This window comes from Amphiura filiformis, chromosome 7 (genome assembly GCF_039555335.1).
Source record: "Amphiura filiformis chromosome 7, Afil_fr2py, whole genome shotgun sequence".
NCBI lineage: Eukaryota > Metazoa > Echinodermata > Ophiuroidea > Amphilepidida > Amphiuridae > Amphiura > Amphiura filiformis.
This window is the reverse complement of record NC_092634.1, coordinates 44464415-44489997: the sequence shown is the minus strand read 5'-3', so window position 1 is coordinate 44489997 and position 25583 is coordinate 44464415. Positions and strand designations below refer to the sequence as shown.

The 25583-nt window shown below is 38.1% G+C and overlaps 1 protein-coding gene across 2 annotated transcripts; it reads left to right on the top strand.

The window, feature by feature from the left end:
* LOC140157208 (monocarboxylate transporter 12-like) lies at nucleotides 1-24388 on the top strand. Of its 2 annotated transcripts, XM_072180325.1 has the most exons (5): nucleotides 1-166; nucleotides 4336-4643; nucleotides 18571-18711; nucleotides 22166-23002; nucleotides 23285-24388. In XM_072180325.1, exons 2-5 carry the CDS (start codon nucleotides 4433-4435, stop codon nucleotides 23497-23499), a joined length of 1404 nt encoding a protein of 467 aa, XP_072036426.1. In that variant the 5' UTR covers nucleotides 1-166; nucleotides 4336-4432; the 3' UTR covers nucleotides 23500-24388. The 2 variants fall into 2 exon arrangements, with proteins under 2 accessions (XP_072036426.1, XP_072036427.1); XM_072180326.1 differs by lacking the exon at nucleotides 1-166 and having other exon boundaries at nucleotides 4192-4643.
* The last annotated feature ends 1195 nt before the right edge of the window (nucleotides 24389-25583 follow it).

Here is a 25583-nt window from a genome sequence, read left to right as displayed (position 1 = left end):
GTCCAAAGCTCAGTCTGGCCTTGATAATGACCGATGAAGGAAAAATCACTCATCTGTCCAAAATATGCGATGTCAGAATTTGCTAGAGAGTGTGACGAGTTGAACTCAGAGCAGGCTATGACATGTCATGATGTGGTACTCATTCTTCTGTGATATTTTGCAAAAGGTTGATCCAGTAAAATGATGTTTTCATCCGCAAATCCAGGGTCTGCGCAAATCTAACCAGGGAGTTATTATAACCACAGGCTTTAAAATCGCCACCATCATGGGGAAGCTGTATCATCATTCACCATCATCAGTAGATAGCGGCTACGCATGGGTGGTTCTTGCCAGTTGCTTTGTTTTGAGGGCATTAGTTGATGCCTTTTGGACTAGTCTTGGCATCTTGTTTTTAAAATGGCAGACACATTTTGATGTTAGGGACCGATCGTTATTTACGGCAGGGGGGGAATGGGTGTTTTGGCAAAAATATCGACAAAAAATTTCGCGTTCCCCCCACGTGTCCGCTCAAAATTTTCGCGTTCCCCTTGTTTTCCCAATTTTCTCCATTTAAAATTTAACAATCCCCCCTCCTGGTTCAATGAGAAATTTCGCTTTCCCCCCTCAAGACCCCCCAATAAAATTGGGTTCCCCCCACAAAACGCCCATTCCTCTCCCTGTCATAAATAACGATCGCTCCCTTAGTGTCTCGAATACAGCATGGATTGGATCCATTTTTATGTTAATACTGCTCTCTTCAGGTAATAGCTGGTAATAAACCGTTGATCATACTTTGTTCTTTTTCTTTCTTTCTCTTTTTTTTTTCTTTTTCAAAAACATTTATACAAAAATGTATATGTCAATGCGGATATATGAAACATCAGCTGCGCAAGCACAAGCCCGTATTATATCACATATTGAGAATCTGTGATTGAATACGACCCATGCATGGTGAATGTGCGATCGACCATTGTCAAGGTTATACTAATAGGGCCTATGATATGAATAATGTTTCTATATATTATTTTCTATTCAACTCGATGATATTCTACTCTATTCGTAAAACGACTGCATGCGCTGTAGGCCTACACATGATACATGCAAACATGAAGAAAGGTTGCATTGCATTATAGAATCGCATTAAAAATATATAAACCATTTGCTTAGGAAGATTTCAACATTGGGGAGGCTGATAATTGAAAACTTTTGGTGAGCCATCCTGGGGGGGTGCTAGATGGAGGTTTCCCCCTCGGAGTCAGAAAATTTTGCAAAATATAGGTCACAAACACTCATTTAATTTCCCTCTATTTGATCACATTTTTTTTACTTCACCTAGTCCCTAGGATTATTTGGGGGGGCTGAAAGGTATTCCAGCCCCGCACCAAAATTATTGCGGGGGCTGAGCCCCCCTCCCAGCCCCAGCACACCCGTTCCTAAGCCTATGTAAACGTATTTTATTGACCCCGGTCGGACTTAGACTATGCCATAGTCGAATTTTGATAAATAAAAATGTTTGATTATTAATCAATAATTCATGATGAACGCATTCTGTTAAAGTCAAAATTACACCGATGTTTATTAAAATTAAAGTGTTCAATAGTAAAATGGTCATAAAGAGTTTATATATAATTAGTGACAGTAAAAGTAAAGTATACGTATAACGTATAGGCTAGGCCTATGTTATTGAATGCAACTGATCTTGCATAATTATAATGGCTCACTTCAATAGTGAAAAATTCTGATTTTGGAATCTACGAGTTTATTGATCGCGAAAGCCCGAGTAAAAATCCTGGGAAGCTAACAAACAGAGGGAGTACGATGTGACTGAAAATATCAGATGTGAAAATCTATCAATTTATATACACAAATTAATACAAATTGGAATTGTGTATGCAAAATGGGCAAGTGGACTACGGAGAAGTCTAGGTCCGATAGGGAATTAAATCCCAGCAAACACAAAACGTTTTAAAACAGGTTATATTTTCAATTAGTGGGTTTTTAGCGGGTTCGCCGTCGGACAAGTTTAGAACTGTCAAGCTTTCGTCAGGAGTAGCTCTGACTTCTTCAGGACACAAAGTACCTAAGAATGAGACATGTAGACCGCCCCTTGCCTACTGATGGCTCTGAGAAGAGCCGTTCACTGAAGACTGCCCCTTGTCAACAGAGAACAAGCAGACCTCGCCTATCTGCTGATTTTAAATGTTTGGTGGCTCTGAAAAGAGCCGTTCACTGAAGACTGCCTCTTGTCAACAGAAAATAAGCAGACCTCGCCTATCTGCTAAATTTAAAGGTTTGGTGGCTCTGAAAAGAGGCGTTCACTGAAAACTGCCTCTTGTCAACAGAAAACAAGCGGACCTCGCCTATCTGCTAAGGTTTGTTGGCTCTGAAAAAGAGCTGTTCACTGAAGACTGCCCCTTGTCAACAGAGAACATGTAGACTGCATATACTGTAATAGAAGTATACGGCCTACCAAAAACCGTTGGTCACTCATGGACCAATTCAATACTTTCTTTTCCTTACAAATCGAATAGTAATTAATACTTTAAAACATTTTCACCACAAAAAGTGAAATAAAATAATTCATACCAATATCAGTAGGCTATAATTTCTTGTGTAGGCCTTACAAATCGAATAGTAATTAATACTTTAAAACATGTTCACCACAAAAAGTGAAATAAAATAATTCATACCAATACCAGTAGGCTATAATTTCTTGTGTAGGCCTATACAATCTCTGAATCAAATGCCAGCCCGTCGGCTGGCGAAAACAAGTCAGGGGACACACCGGGGGAACACGGCGCCCTTAGGGAGTGTTCATTAATACTTTGGTAGGGGGCTGGTCTTCCTCAAATTTTTCGCTCGAAAACTTTTTTGACCCCCCCTCGATGGACCGCTAAACTTTTTTTACCCCCCTCTTTTGACAGACAAAACTTTTTTGGCCCCCACCATTATCGTATAACAAACATTATACTTAATAATGTTGTTTCCAGTGGTGTGGTATCTGGGTCACATGTCATTGAGGGAGGCAAATGTTTGAAACATTCCCGGTGGGACAATTGCGCATGAAATACAAGCACAAGGAAATTTTCATTTTATACTTAATTTAGATTTGTCCCAAATCAGGGTGTTTATCTGATTTTACAGGGATAACTTAATAGAGGATTTATTTGGAGGTTCATAGGCACATCAGTATATAATTTGGATCCATGGCTATTATGATAGTACAAATGCGCGCGAACTGCGCAAAAAAAATTGGCCATATTGAAGCTTGAATGGTCAAATATTGTTAAAATTGGCGATATTGAAGCTTGAATGGTCAAATATTGTTAAAATTGGAACTAATATATGCAAAAAGCTAAAATGGTCAAATATGAGATTAATTTGGTCACGCAAATGTACACAGGTATCAGTTTTGTCCCCCAAAGACTGTGGCACCTATGGTAAATCTACCTATGGGCCTATGTGTACAAAATAATTTTGCAATGAGAAATAGTAAACTGAAGTGTGCAGTTTACGTGCAAAGAAATCCAATTTATTTGCAATATTTTCTTGATTTAGTTGTATTTTGATCAGATTGGTACATAATCATGTCTGTAGCCTACTTTGAAGAGATATAAAATTCTATGATAAAAAAGTGCCAGTATTTCTTAGACCAACCCAGATGTTGCATGTTGCTGATCATCTTTAATGTTATATTAATTAATAGATGTGTACAATAAGTGCCATCATTTTTTCAAACAAAAGCACTGAAAACCCAAACTTGCCCATGTTAAAAGTGATAAAATTTTGGGTTTTAAAGCGGAAAACTTTTTGCCCCCCTTTCCTACCACCTACAACTTTTGGTCCCCCTCTTTTAAGGTTCAAAACTTTTTGGCCCCCCCTCCCTTTTTTCCAGCCCCCCCCCCCCTTCACCAAAGTATTTCTGAACACTCCCTTAATAAAAGGTCACTACTAGATGAGGCTCGCAGGCTGCATGTGGCTCAATCGTAATCGCGAACTTGGCGTAAGTGTGTTAGTGACAGAAACCGGCTGCCTGTGAAGGAGACTAGATCAGGGCAGTTTATTTAGCCTGAGGTTAATAGTCTTTGTTACAGACTGTTCTATATAATAATACTATATAGGCAACTGTGAACTTGGAATATGACCGTGGATGGTGCATGCGATCCGTAGATATGAGCCATCAGGTACAAAAACAAAAATACACAGTCCAAAGTCTGCCTTGATGACGGCCGATGAAGGGAAAATCACTATCTGTCCACGTCAGGATTTGCTAGAGAGTGACGAGTTGAACTCAGAGCAGGCCATGACATGTCATGATGTGCATGGTACTCATTCTTCTGTGATATTTTGCAAAAGGTTGCATATCCATTAAACCATCTTGTAAAATGATGCTTTCATCCGCAAATCTAAACAGGGAGTTATTATAACCACAGGCTTTAAAATCGCCACCATCATGGGGAAGCCGTATCATCATTCACCATCATCAGTAGATAGCGGCTACGCATGGGTAGTTCTTGCCAGTTGCTTTGTTTTGAGGGCATTAGTTGATGCCTTTTGGACTAGTCTTGGCATCTTGTTTTTAAAATGGCAGACACATTTTGATGTTAGTGTCTCGAATACAGCATGGATTGGATCCATTTTTATGTTGATACTGCTCTCTTCAGGTAAGGCCGTATAAAAATAATCATGGTTCTCGTCCAGGGTTTTTTTCATGAATGGATGAGGGAGGGAGTTTTTTTTTTTCAAATGTGAGATTCTGAGGGATATACCCCCTAAAGTACCACAAAAAGATTTGGAAGTGATCCTTCTTCTCTAATCATTCCAAAGTTTAAAAAAATTGAAAAATCTATTTTTAAAAAAATCTGACAAATCCCAGAAATTGAGGAGGGAGGAGACGAGAACCAAAACATTAATTTTATACGCCCTGAGCTGGTATTGTAATAAACCGTTGATTATACCTTATTTTTTCTGGTTTTTTTCTGTTGTTGCAAACACATACCAGTAATTTATACAAAAACGTATGTCAATGCATTTTAATGGTTGTATATTGGCGCTAAATTAGCGATGAGCTCTAATAATTAAACAACATCGCGGATATATGAAATCTGCGCAAGCACAAGCCCGTATATTTAAATCACTGATTGAGAATCTGTGATTGAATATGAACCCATGAACATGGTGAATGTGCGGTCGATCATTGTCAAGGTTATACTACAATATAAAAGCTTATCATGTGCATGAATAATGTTTCTATAGATTTCTATTCAACTCCATTTTCTCTACCGTCTGGCGTAAAACGACTAAATGCACTGAGTACACACGATACATTCAAACATGAAGAAAGGTTGCATTGCATTATAGAATCGCATTAAAAAAATACATACGGTATAACTGATGTTTATTAAAATTAAAGTGTTCAATAGTAAAATGGTCATAAAGAGTAATAGTGTCAGTAAAAGTAAAATATACGCAGCCTCGGACTTAGACTATGCCATAGTCGAATTTTGATAAATAAAAATGTTTTATTATTAATCATGATGAACGCACTCTGTTGAACTCAAAATTACACTGATGTTTTGGTAATAAGCTTTTTTCGTGGATATCTACTGAAAAAGAGGATGCTAAAAGAGAAAAAAAGAGGATGCTAGGATCACGAAATACTCCTTTAAATAACAAAAATTAAACGTACTTTAGTAACCCCGGTCGGACTTTGACCACAGTGAGCTGATTATAGAGCCTAGGAGATGATTCCTAGCAAACACAAAAATAGGTTATATTTTGGGTTTTGGTTTTGGTAAAAACGTTTTTTTTATTAAAATAACATCAAATGTCGGGTTATATATTGTTTTATCCAATTTGGTATTGGTGCACTGGGATCTTATTCGAACTCGTCCAAATGATCCATTTTGTTCATTTTTATTGCATTATTATGACAAACTTGATTATTTTGCTCAGTGACATATCTTGAAAAGGCTGAAGCTCGTGAGATTCAAGTCAAAACAGAAAATTGCAAGGAGTTCAAGCTTTCATTAATTTGTTTTATTTTTCTACAAATGGGGGACGATCCATTTGAACCACTTTTTGTAGCTTTTTGTTCACATGGGCCACATTATATAGTGTAAATTGTCACACAAAATTCAATTACAAATTTTTTTTCAATGGAACCCACCTTCTAAATGCTAAATATGGCCCATCGTTTCAAGCATTTAGAGAACAAAAAGAAATTGTGTTTTAATGTAGAATCTTTATTTTATTACTTAAAGCCATATTATAACATTTGCTGAGGAGAACGCCCTCAATTTTTTTTAATTCTGGTTTTTACACGATTGTAATGTACTTTAGTAAACAAAGACACTCTGCAAAAATCAAGACTTTTTGTGCTGCAGTTTTGTCGAAATCTGAGATTTTGAATAAAACGCCGCGGAACCTTCGTTTTATTATTACGATGGAAATATTAGTCAAATACGTATGCGATGTGATAAAATAAAAAATACAAACACGCATACCGCATTAGATTTCAAATTCCCATGGGACATGAGACAAATCAAAGCTATGGTAAATAACAATATAATAATAATAATAATAATCAAACTGCATATCGGCCATTTTTGCTTACACACTTAAAACTACGGGGTCAAAAAATGACCCAAATGGGGTCATTTTTGACCCCAGCATAGTTATCAACTAAACACCATACCACTAACGGGGTCATTTTGACCCCATTGGTCGGGGTCATTGCAATGTAGACTGCTGCCCTCAGTCGTCAACCGTCTGACAAATTGGGTAACTTCGGTCAAAAAATTAGTTTTATTTATTAATCAACAAACATTAATTGCAGCTCATGTTTAAACTTATTTATGAATTGAGATTTTCAAAGCGGAAGATTGAAACTGATATCAATGCGCGACGGTATCGGCAAAATGACCACTAAGTTTTTGACCACGTTCGTCGTGGCTAAAATGACCTCGTGAATGTGGTCAAATTAAAACAGTACAACCCCCTTGAAGGGTCAAAACAACCCCAAACGTGGTCAATTCAAAATGACCACGGAAAATATAACCCCGTAGTTTTTAGTGTGTATCTAGTACTAAAAGTATAGATGAGTTGGCCTCAATATTTATCAACAAAGGCAAGGGACCGGTATATCTTTATGCTTGAGTGAATCCCATGCAACCACTACACTATGGTAAATAACCAATTAATAATAATAATAATAATAATAATAATAATAATAATAATAATAATAATGATCAAACTGCATATATCGGCCATTTTTGCTTATCTAGTACTATGCTGTATTGACTAGTTTGTTGTATTAGACCTTTGCCCATTCAAATGCTTTAGAGGGCCATGGTCATGGAGCTTTATATAAACGGTCTTAAATTTGGTTTGATTGTATAACACCAGATACAATGAGATGTCAAAGTGTATACAAATTACAGATATTGAAATAATAAATACCCACTTTAGGTTCAAATGAGGAATTTCCAAATGTGCAAGGTGTAGATATACTTTTGCTGATAGCCGGGGCTGATAGTATCGCAATAATACCCGGTATAGCATTCATATCTACATACTAACAAAGTATGATGTTTTGCATAACTTTTATTTTGCATAAAGAAACACCGCGCGATGTGTGTTGTAAGGGTGCATACCACCAAATTAATGTCCCTCATCATTTATTAGACATTAGGACACACATTAGGATAATCATCCCTGAAAACAGAAACATACAGTCATGCAGCGTACACTTACGTGTGAAACATGTGTTTGAGGTATACTACTCTCAGGTTTGACCAAGAACACTAATTTATGCAGGATACACCCCATGTAGCCTACGCCTATACGGTAGGTCTGACCAAACACGGAGAAGCTGAAGGTCACTCTGCCCACTCTGTTATTTATCTTCTACCTGACCAGCATGCAAATCCCTCAGAATTTAGACAACTGCAGGTCAAGGCCGTGTAGGCCCTATGTGTTGTTCGGTATCGGCCGCTTTAGGGGCATGGATCCATACGGTCACTGTTCTAATATTCTCTACTTTCAAAGAATAATTTATATTATATGTAGCCTAATACTTAAGGATTGTGGAGACAGATACAGATATTGCTAATTCATTTGTTACATACACAGTCCGCTATATTTTGCCTTTTAAAATATAAGTTATACCAATCATTGTGACATGCGCCCTTATTCACAAACACGAACTGCACGGGGTTTCCCAGCAAAACTTGTATTTTTTCATAGTGACCGTAAAGTATGATATTTTGCATATGCAAAACTACATATTTTGCCGAAGTATGTAGTTTTGCATATGCAAAACTACATACTTTTGGAAAATATGTAATTTTGCATATGCAAAACTACATACTTTTGGAAAGTATGTAATTTTGCATATGCAAAATATCATATTTTGCAAAGGTATGTGGTTTTGCACGCAGCACCGGGAGCATGTCTGGCAAACCTTTAAGTGGTCTCATACCCGGCTCCCAACTCGTCACCAAAGTTGGCAACCAACCATGAGAGTTACCAATTAGCACGGAAAAGGGGTAATATTTTATATACTCGAGAGGACCGCGAAATTATGCATGGATGGCGAATACCTTCTAAATACGCCTAGCGCCTAAGGGACGCACCATTAGATTCTCAGGGGGGGGGGCATGGGAGTTTGGGTCAGGCAGATTTTTTTCGCCGCCGAAGGTGGAGGATTTTTTTTCGCCTCCGAAGGCAGCAAAATGGGTGTTTTTTCTTCTCTTTTGTGGGCGAAGTATTAATTTTTCAATTTTAATGTATACCTTTATGCAAAGTTGGGGGGGGAAATCTTTTTTACTCATCAGTGAGGCAATTTTTTTTTCGTCTCACTAGTGGGCGAATTTTTTTTTTTCGTTTCACTAGTGGGCGAAGTTTTTTTTTTTCCAAAAACCCCCGGCCCATGCCCCCTGGAAATCTAATGGTGCGCCCCTAAGATAATACGCCTAACCTTAAACGTCTAAGATTGCATCTTAGACGTGTAAGGTTAGGCGTTTTATCTTAGGCGTATTAAGAAGGTATCCGCCATCCATAGGGTGGGGTGGAGGTAGGTAGGTGGTTCTGATCACAAAAATGTGTTCACAAACCATGGTTCCCGTCCCGGGGTTTCCGTAATTACGGGAAATTTCGAAATACGGGCGTCCGATAATTTACGGCATGATGCAGTCATGTCTACAGTAGAATTCATCTCGACCTTTGCAGGACTTAACCCCATTAAAAGCTATTAAACCAAGATAACACTCATTGAAACAGCTCAACTGATTAAATCGGATCTTCTCTGGTTGTGCACAAGTGTCTGTTTTCATGTGCGATATCGCAATAAAGCTGGTATTCATAGCTTCAGTTGGGTAACCGATTATAAAGGAAACGAAAGGAAACAATGGTATGTGTACCTTTGTTCACGAAATGAGACAATGGCGTGCTTTTTGTAAACCAGCATTCTTGAAAATGAGCAACATAATGATTGTTGACTTAACACGGTTTGGAAATAATTTCTTCATATTTTTGGTGTTATCTGTCGTTTACATGTCCTTCCTAAAACACAAAAGTGCGACCCTCTCCAAACACCTAAATTAGCTAAAAATTTAGGACATGTTACAAAACTATATAGTCTAGAATTTTAGAAGAGTACTTTTAATATTGGCCGGTTATTTTTCACACAGCGACGTTAACTAGGCAATGTACTATTACCTATAACATTAACTAAAACACCAAAGTACGAATATTTCCAAACATCTAAATTAGCTAAAAATTTAGGACATGTTAAAAACTATATTTTCTAGAACTTTAGAAGAGTACTTTTAATATTGGCCGGTTATTTTTCACACAGCGACGTTAACTAGTCATATCCCCATACTTTTAACGTAGGGCTATTTGTATATCACGCGTCAATGGGAAAGAGCACTGTGTATTGTGTATAGGAAAACGGACAGTAACTGCAGTATGGTCCTTTTTACAGTGAGTAATAAATCATGAAACTTTCTGGTAGGCCTACTAACGGAAAATTATTGTGTATGCATATTATGTATGTATAACAAAACAAATGTCCAACACACAACAGCGATTGCTTCTGACGTTTCTTTGTAATTTGCAAAATACATATATTTCACTAATTTATTTTGGAATGTAAAGAAACTTCTGATCGATAAACCGAAAACAAATATCATCAGCTCACAAATTTTGAAGCTATGCTCTTTTTAAAGAAATGTTGACCCTGTTCCCGGGCCCACATGTATTTCAAATTACATCAGCCACGTACAAAATACAAAAACATAAGAAATGTAATTTTTAAAATCTCGTATAGGGTATCAAGAGCAAAAATGGAGAAAAGATACCTCCAATCGAAAATCTTGCTCGAAAAGAGTATAACTCTATGGATGGCCAATAGCATCAAAAGACGCCCAAAAGGATCATACTACATGTGACATAGTATGATCCCTAATTGAGGCAAATAACTATATATGTTACTTATATCTTGTTAACTCTTTATAACGTGTTCATGTTTAAAGTAGAGTTTTGTTTCAATTATAAATATATAATATATAAGGATTCAAAGAGAAAGTTAAAAAGCTCACCCTTGTACAGAGTTAAAATTCGGGGGTGAGAAAGCGAAACTTCTCACACATAAAAGTGAGGAGATACATTCCTAAAATGACCATGTCCGCCACGACAGATGGTATGTTCAAAAGTAATGGTCATTTCGATCCTGAATTCTGGCTAATCTGACTAAATAATCATAAATGTGGTTTTGGCCAAGGAAATCTTCCTCTTCTTGGCCAAGCCTCCTCCTTTCCAGGATTTAGACCATCTCAAGGGACACCACCCACTTTATTGGTGATCTGAATCATACCAGCCATATGATTGGTTGAAAGTTGATATCTAAACCTACTTGGAAGTTTGTGATTGGTCAGGAAAGTTTAGTACCAATCACTGTTAAGAAACTTCCTATTGGATAATATTAATTATCTGATTATTCCTTCATTTGTATGTATATGCCGAGATATTCCTCTTCTCTTCAGTCTAATCTACAACTTGACTCAGAGAACACCTCACTGAGGGGTTCGAAGAAGATTTTAAAACGCCATCGAAATGTGTAAAGCTTTATCTTCAGAAATAAAACAGTTATGCTTTGAGATATAAACATATGTACTTGTGTGTTAATGGCCACGCTATTCATTCGTCACATGGTAGCAGCTAGGTTTACGACACCTGAAATGTTCTTCAAGCTAGTAGAACTGTAAGCTGAAAGATGCATCTAATGTGGAGGAAGTCTAACGGAATCCCAGTAGCTATGTAGTGTACTTGTGTGTTAATGGCCACGCTATTCATTCGTCACATGGTGGCAGCGGTGGGACGATCAAATCAATGTTGCGCACACTGACTGAAACACAGTTAAAAGAATGGGACAAATACTTGCCCCTATTTATGTTTGCATATCGAGAGGTCCCACAAGCGTCCTTGGGGTTTTCACCCTTTGAACTTGTGTTCGCTGAACCAGTTCGAGGACCATTAGATATAGTAAGGGAATCATGGACAGGACCCTCTACTAATGACAAAACGGTCATCCAATACATTGTTGACCTCCGCGAAAAACTGTATAACATGACCAAACAAGCTCATGAAAACTTAGAAGTGGCCCAACAGCGACAAAAGACATGGTATGACAAACACTCGCGTGACCGTAGTCTCCAACCAGGACAACAAGTTCTGGTCCTTCTGCCTACTCACCCCAGCAAAGTTCTAACACGCTGGCAAGGTCCACACATGGTGACCAGAAAGGTCGATGACCTAAATTATGAAGTTGATGTGGGTAAAAAGAACAAGAAACTTAAGGTATACCACATCAACTTGTTGAAAGAATACCACCAAAGAGACACAGACACACAAGAAGCTGTATGTCTCATGGTACATGCATGTTCGGACGATGACGATTCGTTTACTGAAGACTGGTCACCACCTGACCCACCTTTGAGCATGACACAAACTGAAACTTACCAAGACTCGGATATTTCTGATGACCTTACTGAATCACAGAAGTATCAAATGATCACTGTACTCCAATCCCATGCACCGGTCATGAGCAATGTCCCAGGGCGTACAAATTTGGTAGAGCACAGTATTAGGACTACTACAGAAACACCCATCCGTAGAAAACCATACAGGTTACCCTATGCGAAAGAAGTTGAAGTCAAGAAAGAAATTGAAAAACTTTTAGACTTGGGGATTATTGAAGAGTCAAGATCGCCTTATGCTTTCCCAATAGTCACTGTTCCTAAACCTGATGGAACACTGAGAACTTGTTCTGATTATCGATTGCTTAACCAAATTACCATTTTTGACTCTTATCCCATGCCTCGAATTGATGATATAATTGATAGAGTAGGCCAGGCCAAATTTATCACAACTTTGGACCTAACACAGGGTTATTATCAAATACCCCTAGCTGAAGACACAAGAGAAAAGTCAGCTTTCATCACAAGTTTTGGACTTTTTCAATACAAATTTCTTCCATTTGGTATGTGTGGGGCAGGGGCCACCTTTCAAAGACTAGTAGACACAGTTTTACGGGGATGTGACACCTTTGCTCGAGCATACATTGATGATATTGCTATATATAGCATGGATTGGGCATCTCACGTCAAACATGTGGGAGAGGTTCTGTCACGTCTTCAAAGGGCAGGTCTAACAGCAAAACCAAGCAAGTGCCACTTTGGGAAATCATCCGTGTCCTACTTAGGCCATGTCATTGGTAATGGCGAGTCCCGTCCTCACCCTGACAAAATTGAAGCGATGAAAAACTTTCCCCGGCCGGTTACAAAGAAGGACGTACGGTCGTTATTAGGCTTGGCAAACTACTATCGCAAATACATGGGCTCGGACATGGCAGTCATAGCGTTACCCCTCACTGATGCCACTAAAAAGTCTGAACCCAACATTGTCAACTGGTCAGATGACAAAGAGCAGGCATTCAAGACAATCAAGTACCGCCTGACTCATGCCCCAGTTTTGAGGGCCCCTGATATGACAAAGTCATTCCTGGTACAAACAGATGCCAGTCAAAGAGGTTTAGGGGCCGTCCTAAGTCAACTCGACGAAAAAGACGAAGAACACCCTGTGGCCTACATCAGTAGGAAACTTTCCTCCACAGAAGAAAAATATTCTGTGATGGAAAAAGAGTGCCTTGCTATTATTTGGGCAATCAAGCAATGGCACATCTATTTGTATGGACACCAATTTCATGTCCAAACTGACCACCAAGCTATTCAATGGCTTGAGCGTATGAAGTCAACCAACAACAGGTTAACTCGCTGGAGCCTAGCCCTCCAACCCTACCACTTCACGGTAGCATACCGAAAAGGTTCGGCAAATGCAAACGCCGATACCCTCAGTAGAATATAAATAATGTTGTTTACTAAAAGAAGAGGTAAATAATAGTGTGACTAATTTTAGACTTGAATGTTGAATGATATTTAACCACCATATGCCACTTTCAGTGCATAACATGTGGGTGGCTATACTCTAAAGTTATTTGGGTGACCAATGGTCTTCCAAAACCATGCCGTCTTACGTAAGGCATGAGATGATACATCATACAGAGACAATGTATAACTCTCTGTCGAGATAACTATATTATGCTGTTTGTTATTTTACCAGAACTATATTTATCCTGCTTCTAAAACATCTCTGCCAGATTTTGCTCCAGAGAACAATATGAACTTTGACTATTATATTCCATATTATATATCCTACATGGCGGCGACAGGCTGATGATGACAAAAAATGGTTCCAGTAACTTTGAATTGCTTGTACATGTATATAACTTGTATCCTGCTTTATAATACATGTATAATGACCCAGTTTATGTGTAAAATGCTAGTACACATATTGGAGATCCAGCTTGTATTGCAACAAACTGTAGCTGAACCAAGAGCAAAGGTCATTTTGACCATGCAGATCTCTATGGCAACAGAGCTTAATTTTGACATTTCCAGAAATGTTTTATGTCTTTGTAACAAGACACCATGACTGTAACCAGTAAAGGATTTCCTTGAATTGTACACAGAAGTTGTACAACTTTACCTTGAATGACCTACATTTTACAAGGGTATACTACTTGTCTTACTAGTTACCATAGCAACCAATGAATTAAGCAGATATTTCTTGGGAAAGAGGACTGGAAGAACTCTATACACTGTTGGAACTCCAGACAGGGATCACCTTCAAAAATGTCAACAAACTGTATTGCATTTTACTTTTACTATGGTTCCTATGGACACCGAAGATGCAACTGGCTGCATTCAGAGAGAGAGCAGAACTTTCTACATTGAAATGAACACAATTTGCATGTTCTGATTATATAATGTTATGCCTGGAAAATTATGATAATCGCCTAAAACTCTATGTCAAACATTGACTTTTGTTAATATTATAATCTGCCCAGAACAAACCTGCTCATGGAAACACAGTTCCATACTTAGAGAAGGGGCATGTGACATAGTATGATCCCTAATTGAGGCAAATAACTATATATGTTACTTATATCTTGTTAACTCTTTATAACGTGTTCATGTTTAAAGTAGAGTTTTGTTTCAATTATAAATATATAATATATAAGGATTCAAAGAGAAAGTTAACTAGAGGCAAATGGTGGTCATAGACCACAAACCTAGCTGGGGCATGTTGGTGTTGTGGAGGTATCTGACCCCTGCAAAATGTTCCAAAAATGTTCTCCTGTCATGAGGTTTGTTGTCACCGAGTTTTGAGTCCTGTACTCCTCACAGATGTCCAGAAAATGCAATTTTAAGATTTGACCCAGATGACCTTTGACCAGACCCCTGCAAGATGTTCTATAATTCACCCCTGGTCGTGAGTTGTCACCGAGTTTGAGCCCTGTACATCTTACAGATGTCCAGATAACGCAATTCTAAGATTTGGCCCCAGAATGATGTCTTTTGAGCTGACCCGTGCAAAATGTTCCAATATGTTCCCCAGGTCAATTGCAAATCCACAGTAGGGTTGCAAATATACCATACAGTATGTCACTCGTAGTGTGACAATTTGTACAGATAAATTTATCACAGCTATTTTTCTATTAATTTGGCCATTCGTCTGCATATTACCAAAAATAACGCATTTTGGGCCACCTTTTCTCAGCGAACATCATTATGTCGACAAATTGTTCACAAATCCACCACAGGGTTGCAAATATACTATACGTCACTCGGAGTGCGACAATGTGTACAGATAAATTTATCACAGGTATTTTTCTATTAATTTGACCATTCGTCTGCATATTATGAAATATAACCCATTTTGGGCTACCGTTTCTCCGGGAAGGTCATAAATGTGACAATTTATCAAAATAATTTTATAATGAACGCTTTTATGGATATTTGCCAATACAATATACCGTACATCTGACATGTACATGGTATATTAGGTATGCTAGGTGAATTCAAATTTGCCATCAAACTGCATCATTTTATATATCAAATTAAAGCTCTTAGTCTTGAGTAAACAAAGCCAAAACTGAAAACCTTTTTTTCATAGCACTTTCCGTAGCAAAGTTACATCTTGTCAAAGATTGACTTTCATCAAAAAGATTCAGCTAGCAAAATTCCACAAAACGGCATTTCGGGGGTGTTTCTAGATCTTAGTCTCATTATGATAGCAGCTTTTTTTTTAATGGAACTGCTATCAAAATCCCTCTAAAATTCCTTGTGCGATTGTCTTGTCACCATAAAAAATCATATATTTGGGTCAAGTGAAGTATAGAAAACATATTTATGTAGGTTTCCTTCTTTTGCCAGTTGTTTTAAATTTCTATGTAAATATGCATTTTGTCGGCGAATTTGGCTGACTAGCAAATGTGTTAACTAAGGTTTGCCTGGGATGAGTACATCATCAGGTTGTAGTAAGCTACAAATTTCAAATGTTTGAGGACTTGTTCTCATTGCTTACCTGTGTTTTCACATCATATTTTGTGGTCAAAATGATTACAAATGTGTAATTTGCAATCATTTCCGACGGCTAAGTAAGATGGCCTTGAACAGGGATCTCTGATTTGAATGCACACTAACCAGGGCCGTGACACGCGTATTCAATCCCTGTATATCAGTAAGCTTAAAGACGAAATACCTAGGGGAAACTGGGGAAAAGTGGAACTTTTTTTTTTGTCCAGCCCAAACAGGATTACGAAGCAAGGCAAGGCAAAACTTATTAAGGTTTACAAGATACATATTTGGTGCATACGCACCGATATGAACCTCGCGCCAATCAGGCCATCTTCACGTACTAGAGGTAAAGTTTGACATATCAGATATCGCACGACTCTGTGGTATATTTGGTTAACAAGATAGAGGGTTAAATGCACAAAGTGCTATATCTCATTAACCAATGATCCTACAGAGATGTGAGCACTGACTTTTTTGTTCTTTATGGCCAGAGGAAAAGTTTGACATATCGCACGACTCTGTGGGATATTTGGTTAAAAAGATAGATTGTTAAGTACACAAAGTACAAAAAAGTGACTATATCTCATTTACCAATGATCCTACAGAGATGTGACCACTAACTTTTTTGTTCTTTATGACCAGAGGAAAAGTTTGACATATCGCACGACTCTGTGGGATATTTGGTTAAAAAGATAGAGGGTTTGGTGCATAAAGTACAAAAAAGTGACTATATCTCATTAACCAATGATCCTACAGAGATGTGACCACTGACTTTTTTGTTCCTTATGACCAGAGGAAAAGTTTGACATATCGCACAACTCTGTGGGATATTTGGTTAAAAAGATAGAGGGTTAAGTACACAAAGTACAAAAAGTCACTATATCTCATTAACCAATGATCCTACAGAGATGTGACCACTGACTTTTTCGTTCTTTATGACCAGAGGAAAAGTTTGACATATCGCACGACTCTGTGGGATATTTGGTTAAAAAGATAGAGGGTAAGTACACAAAGTACAAAAAAGTGACTATATCTCATTAACCAATGATCCTACAGAGATGTGACTACTGACCTTTTTGTTCCTTATGACCAGAGGAAAAGTTTGACATATCGCACAACTCTGTGGGATATTTGGTTAAAAAGATAGAGGGTTAAGTACACAAAGTACAAAAAAAGTGACTATATCTCATTAACCAATGATCCTACAGCGATGTGACCACTGACTTTTTTTCGTTCTTTATGACCAGAGGAAAAGTTTGACATATCGCACGACTCTGTGGGATATTTGGTTAAAAAGATAGAGGGTTTGGTGCATAAAGTACAAAAAAGTGACTATATCTCATTAACCAATGATCCTACAGAGATGTGACCACTGACTTTTTGTTCCTTATGACCAGAGGAAAAGTTTGACATATCGCACAACTCTGTGGGATATTTGGTTAAAAAGATAGAGGGTTTGGTGCATAAAGTACAAAAACATGTGCAATTTCACTTAGTTGCCAGCGGAAGAAAACGGGAAGATTACAGTGGTTTGTTGCCAGCGGAAGAACCCGAACGATTACAATACCTAGCTGGGGGGTGTAAACCCCCCAGCTAGGTAAAAAGCTCACCCTTGTACAGAGTTAAAATTCGGGGGTGAGAAAGCGAAACTTCTCACACATAAAAGTGAGGAGATACATTCCTAAAATGACCATGTCCGCCACGACAGATGGTATGTTCAAAAGTAATGGTCATTTCGATCCTGAATTCTGGCTAATCTGACTAAATAATCATAAATGTGGTTTTGGCCAAGGAAATCTTCCTCTTCTTGGCCAAGCCTCCTCCTTTCCAGGATTTAGACCATCTCAAGGGACACCACCCACTTTATTGGTGATCTGAATCATACCAGCCATATGATTGGTTGAAAGTTGATATCTAAACCTACTTGGAAGTTTGTGATTGGTCAGGAAAGTTTAGTACCAATCACTGTTAAGAAACTTCCTATTGGATAATATTAATTATCTGATTATTCCTTCATTTGTATGTATAGGGAGAGATATTCCTCTTCTCTTCAGTCTAATCTACAACTTGACTCAGAGAACACCTCACTGAGGGGTTCGAAGAAGATTTTAAAACGCCATCGAAATGTGTAAAGCTTTATCTTCAGAAATAAAACAGTTATGCTTTGAGATATAAACATCAATAAGTGTACTTGTGTGTTAATGGCCACGCTATTCATTCGTCACACTACATAAACATGATAAAAATGCCAGGTAATCTTAGGGTCAGTCGAGGTCAAGACAACCGATCAAAAGACTTCCAATGAATTTTCCCAATGCATGTATTGTACGCCCCTTTAGTCAGTGGCGGCGCTACGGGGGGCAAGGGGGCATTTGCCCCCCCAATATTTTTCTTGCCCCCCACTTTTAAGGAAAAAAAACCCAAATCACGTAAATTTCCGCAAAATTTGCCAATTCCCCCCTGAAATTCACTTTGCCCCCATGCCCCCCCCCGAAAAATATTCCTGGCGCCGCCACTGCCTTTAGTACCACTAACTATACCCTGAATGTTGAATATTTGTGCAAATAGCATAATTATAATACCACGGTTCTGTTCTTTTTCTTTGCAGCCCCTATATCCTCCGCTCTGGGACATCGTCTGACGTACCGTGTGACCGTCATAGGAGCAGGAATTGTCATATTTTCGTGTTTGTGTGCTATTAGTTTGACGAATCAGTTCTGGCAAATCTACATGTTTATACCAATTCTTAGTAAGTCCTAACAGTGCAACTGTGCAACCGTACATAAACGGTTCCAAAGTGTGAAATGTAGCCTGATAAGTTACATATAACGTGTGTGGTTATTTTTGTCCAACATTTGTCCTTCATCAGAAAATACAGCCACTTATGAAATTTGAGGCTGAAAAAAAGTTGCATTTTTACATAGGGATTTCAAGTATGCCCAGTCACATCTATGCATTTCTCTTAAACAACTTTAATGACAAGAATGTTGAAAATGAACAATCATGAAAATGAATTCGATGAATTGTTACCATTATGGTTTAAAATTATCCAGCAAAACTTTTGATCATGGCTAGCTGAGTGATTATTGTCAATTGAATGCGATTGACCAGGTTTCAAATCAAATGCACTGTTGGTATGTTCCAGGTGATTCCACGAAGAAATTGGAAGTCCCCAGACTGTTACCCCATTGACCATCTCTAAGACCATCTGAAGCAAGCTGCATACAAGATAGTCAATGACAACCCCGGGATGACAACACAAGACTGAAAGCATGGAAAGGGTTGCCGAGAAAACTGCAACGTGCATGGAATCACCTGGACGTACATTCGAAACCTGGTCAACAGAATGCAGAATCGTTGCAATGAGGTTGTTGAGAATGAAGGTGGACCAACACATTACTAAAAAGGAAAACAAACTTTCACATTACACAAGTCATTTCTTGAAGACTGCTAGCAAAACTAACATCGCTACCGGAAGTGACATAACTTCCCGCCCGTCATCAGCTGTTGGATCATCACAACAACATCAAGCTTTGATAAAGTCAGTGGTTCACTGACAAAACTGTCAGCAAGGAAATTTTTTCTTTAAATTGTTTTTGACAAAAGAAAAGAATCGAAAACTCTTTAAATTACACAAGTCACTTTGTTATTTTTAATTGCTATTATTGCAGCAAAGAGAACTTTGTGATGCCTGAATGACTCTTTGTTTTATCAGGAAAATAAATTTATTGAAGAAAGAATGTGAGCTAATGTGTTATCTAAAGTCATGGGTTCTATCCAAACGGATGATCCGCATTCAATAGACAATAATCACTCAGCCTGTCAACCATTATCGAAAATTGTGCTGGATAATTTTAAACCATAACCATGATAACGGATAGCAAATCATTTCATTAAATTTGTTCGTTTTCAACATTCTTGTCATTGGAGTTGTTTAAGGGGTACTACACCCTGCCCAATTTTGTGCCTATTTTTGCATTTTTCTCAAAAATTATAGCGCATTGGTGACAAGTAAGATATGTATATTATAGGGGCAAGGACTACAACTACTGCACTGGAAATTTTATTTCAGCACAGACAACAGCTGTGGAGTTACAGTCAAAAATGAGGGAAAACCAATATTTGATCAATAAATCAATAACTACTTACCTTGAGTTGCTGAATTTTCAGTGCAGTAGTTGTAGTCCTTGCCCCTATAATATACATATCTTACTTGTCACCAATGCGCTTATAATTTTGAGAAAATTGCAAAAATAGGCACAAAATTGGCCAGGGGTGTAGTACCCCCTTAAGAGAAATGCATAGATGTGACTAGGCCCGCTTGAAAAAGTAAAAAAATGCAACTTTATTTCGGCCTTAAATTTCATAAATGGCTGTAATTTCTGGCGAACATTCTGTGTACTTTCTGGTGAACTTTCTGGTGAAGGATAAATGTTGGACAAAAAAGGCTGTACTTTCTGGTGAAGGACAAATGTTGAACATTCGCCATGTTCGGACGCCGTCGCAGCATTGAACTTGCCATTGCATAGAATCAAGGATGTGGAAGAAGAATGGTGTACGGCCATGAATTCGTAATAATGGCATTGATTGGGCAACAATCCTGACTACACTAAAATATATAGTCTGGGTGAATTTGTTATTATTCATTATTGTAGGCCTATACAGTAGTAATAATAGTATTCCGACGACTAATAGGTAAACGCTTTCCTGATGACTTTATCATAATTTCCGGGATTTTCCTGTATTGTCACACAGGAGCGTAGCCAAAGGGGCAAAATAAAATTTTCGTGGGCAAAAAATTTCGCAATGCATAATTTTGACCCGGTATTATCGGAAGGTATTATGCATGCCGGTTTTTGCTGAACCATGAAATGGTATCAGCCTATATGAGTGAATGTTACTAGCTTACTTACTAGCTTACTAACTTACTAACCATTTGGTCTGAAATGGACATATCTCTAAATGCCACGAAGGTATGACCCCATGAGTGGTGTCATATGAAAGTGGAAAACATAAAGAATATAATAAAAATATTTTCAAACGTCAGAGGTCATCCTGGGGTCACAGGGGTCAAAAATGGTCATTTTAACCGAAAATGCTCCGATTGAGCTTAAATTTAAATGCAATGATCCTTATGACATTCTAAACATGTTTAAAACATTAAAAATTTATTTAAGGTCATTAAGGGGTCATAAAGGGGTCAAAGGTCAAGGTTTTCTAAATGCTCCAATTGAGCTGAAATTTAAATGCAATGATCCTTATGACATTGTAAACATGTAATTCCATTGCCCGGTACATCTTGCTAGAGCAATCTACCGTATTTGTCATACTTTCCTTCGTTCGTTAGTGGTTATTATCTTCCCCAGATTAGATGGTGAAATTACGGGGGTACGAATCAAAAGAGAGGCAATGATTAAGGGTTTTTTCGGGGTGGGGGTAGCAATTAAATTAAGGGCGTGGGATTTTTGGCACAAAAATTCATTGTCATTGGACGATAGTAAATTAATACAAGCAAAAAGTAGCTCAGAAAATTATGTGTGGCTATTACCAACAATTTATAAACTTGCATTGTTTAACGTAAAGGCAGACATGCAGGAAGGATTTTTTTAAATTTTAAGATTGAGATGGGGCAATGATATGGGAACATTGGTAGGTATAAAAGCAAACAAGCCACTCCGAATGAAATTTTTGGAAAATTGAAATAAATAGACACAAAGAAATCTATAGAAATTTATATGAATATAGCATGTATAGGCAACAACCATGGTCTGTTTAGGGCCACCAAACCTTTAAATTTAGCAGATAGAAGCTGATAGACGAGGCCTGCTTGTTTTCTGTAGGCAAGGGGCAGTCTTAGGTAGGTGAACGGCTCTTTTCAGAACCACAGGCGAGGTCTGCTTGTTTTCTGTAGACAAGGGGTAGTCTTAGGTGAACGGCTCTTTTCAGAGCCACAAAAACCTTTAAAATGAGCAGATATGCGAGATCTGTTTGTTCTCTGTTGACAGGGGGCAGTTCAGTGAACGGCTCTTTTCAGAGCCATTAGTAGGCAAGGGGCGGCCTACATGTCTCATTCTTAGGTACTTTGTCCTGAAGCTACTCCTGACGAAAGTTTGACAGTTCTAAACTTGTCCCACGGCGAACCCGCTAAAAACCCACTAATAACCATGGTCTGTAATGCCATTTCATATCAATTTTTGTTTCAGGTTTTGCGTTTGGGATCGCTGGTCAGACTGGAACTGCATATTTTATCGTCTTTTTTGACAAACGGTTAGCTCTGGCTAATGGACTGAACAGCGCAGCAAGCGCAGTTGGGATTTTGATGTTTCCACCGTTAATGGAGATCCTTATAAGTTACTACGGATGGAGAGGCGCGTTACAAATAACATCGGCAATCATGTCTAATATATGTGTATGTGGGGCATTGCTGAGAAATCCTCCGAAGGTGAAAAGACTGAGGACTAACAGTAGCAAAAGTAAGCTTGTTAAGGAACGTATCCCTGATGAAGTTGACTCGTCAGAACTTGACACCAGTTGCTGCAATAGCTTCTTTAAAGACATTGCAAGAAGTTTTGATCTATCGTTATTTCGCAAGTTGACGTTCGTCTTTCAAGGTATCGGAAATGGAATTTTATACGGCGGCAACAACACTGCCATTTTGTACCTCGTCCCGTACGCAGTAAGCGTCGGGATAGCTAATATGGAAGCTTCCTACCTCATGTTTGCCTTTGGTATCAGCGGACTTGCCATCAGACTCTGTCCCGTCGGCTGGATTGTCGACAAGAAATTCATCTCCGCATCAACCTTAGGTGGAATTGCATTCCTGATGTGTGGACTTAACATTGTGATCACATCATTTGTTAGAACATTTTCAGGATTGGTTATAGTGGCAGTAGTGTATGGAGTTACAGTCGGTGTTGCAGCCTTCTTGAGGGTGGTTGTGGTTACTTACGCTGCTGGGTCTAAAGCGAAAGCTCCTGGTGCCATTGGTTGGATGCTTCTCGGCGAAGGAGTTGGGAGTCTTGCTTGTATTTTGCTTATGGGTATGAATTGTTGCTTACTATAATAATGTAGAAAATCAATGATTGCAGTCTCTAGAAGATTTTTTGTTAGACAATTATTTTGAGTTCGACTAACAAAAACATAGTAAGATATCTCGAAACCTATCTTTAGAGGAATTTTGGTCTTTTGCGAAAAGGTTATCGAATCAGCCTAAATGACTCGCGGAATACGTCTATAAGTAACTATTTCTGCATGTATGTATAATGGTCGTGACTCGTGAATTATCTGCAACTCAATAACTTTTGAATGTCTTCTTTTTTCAGGATTTCTGCACGACATATCTGGCAACTATCGGGCACCACTGATAGTGAGCGGTGTGTGTGTTATGTGTTTAGGTATCAACATGTTGTTGTATCCATTGCAAGTGAGATGTCAACATTGGATAGACACCGCCAGGAGCAGACAGGCAATACTTGATATAGATTCAACTCAGAACTTTGCTAGATTAGTCGTCACGGGTAAAGAAACTTCAGTCTAAGAACTGGCGCTCATTTTCACTTTCAGTTGGGACAATCGGTGCCATTTTGTTGATCAGGGTGGGCCATATGGGAGAACAGAGACTTCCTGTAAGGGTAAAGAGGAAACAATCAATCAAACAAACAAACAAATGAACAAACAAACAAACAAACAAACAAACAAAATGTAATGTGGAACTGTTCATATGTGTGACTTTTTGTAATATTTGTGATATTGATGGACATCAGATGATCAGCATATATAATGGACTCATATGCCCACATTGAGACAAAATAATCACAACCCTTGGTTAACGATCTATGAGGTGGATGTACAACGTCATATCCAGGGCTTAAAGAGCCAGAACTAGCTATGTCCATTTGTTTTCTCAATTACATGTTACTCATTTCGGTAACAAATGGACGGTTAATTCTGCCCTCCATAAGAAAATGTAAGTGACTTTGGGGTATATGCATGGTCAATTGCGTCTAACCACAGTGGTCTAACTAACTGTTCAAGTAACCATACCCCAAAGTCACTTGCATTTATTATGAAGGGCATAATTAACCGTACATTTGTTGCCGTATGTAATATGTAATTGAGAAAACAAATGGACATAGCTACCTCTGGCTCTAAGCCCTCGATATATCATCTAGTTATAACTCCGATGTTCATACCCTCCTAGAATAGTGCAGGCCTGGGAGGAGAGAGGAAAACGTTTATCATGGAAAATCCATGGTCCAAGTTAAATGGTCTGATCACAGACATACATGTTTTATTTTAATTTACATTAAAAGTTTATATTTTATGATATTTGATCTTGCAATCCTTGATATGAAATGTATTTTTATTTTTATATACTCAATGATATAAGGTGTCAATAAAACTATTTTTGTGTGCTCACATCGTGATTGTGTCAATATTGTGTACCTCACAGGGTCGGATCCAGGAATTTTTGATAAAGGGGGCGCCTTTTGGTCGACGACGAAAAAATGTGTTAAAGGGGGTTACCCCCTCGAAAACTCAACGGTTTTGGCCCATTGTTTGCTGTTCATGGCCGAATTTGTTCCTTTTTTTTTAATTTCTTACAATTTTTGTATTTTTAAGTTACCGGCGCCCTTTGCTAGTCAAAAAATAGAGGGGCGCGCGCCGGCTGCGCCCCCCCCCCCTAAATCCGCCCCTGCCTCATTTAAAAATATGATGAGAACTACAAAGCAAAGACAAAATTAAGGTTATTTAGCAACTATTTTAAACTGTTGTAATTTGGTAGTTCACAGCATCTTGCGAATGGTAGTGAGCTTTGACAAAAATTGCACTGATCATTTCATAGCGAGTGTGTAGAAGAATTCAAATATCACAGATTTACTTTCGTATGTCCTGTTGTAAAGAGGGCTGGAACAACAACACTTTTGTAAAACGTACGTAGCTCATTCACAACAATAAATCAAGCAAGTTTTCAAAGTATATGATTTGTAGAATGAACTTTTGCAAAACATCAAAGAGTTGTTTTTCAATAACTAATATGTTGATTTAGTACATGTAGTATATTTATGCCAGGGGAGAGTGTGAGTTTGATCAAAAATTTCATATGGAAAGGTTTGGCTATAAAAACGATTCTCTTATAAACGAATAGCTATGCACAGTTTCCACCCCGATACACCTGAGCTCACAATTTCATCCAAGAGCTTCCAAGCAAGCAGTGAATTGTCTCGACACAATCTACACGGTTGAATGCATAGCATCATAAGAGCTGTGTAAGGTTCTAGCTGGAAAATAGGCATCTGTGATTGGTTTTGTCAATTCTGATTGGATGAAGGGAACACTTAAAAGTGTTCCCTTCATCCAATCAGAATTTTTTTATATCGAACAAAATCTAACACTTCCCCCTAAAACATATTTTTTCATAAGGTCAACAGATAACGCAATTCAATGTTTATAGCAAGGCGAATGTGGTAAATTTGTTGAAAATGACCTAATCAAGCACGATTTGTGACCAAAATGTAGGGTTTAAAAATCAAAACCTCAAGTGATCCTTGAAATATTTTTTCAGATTTTATGTCATTAAATGAAAGAGCACCCCAGCAAACACAAAAACGTTTTAAAAAC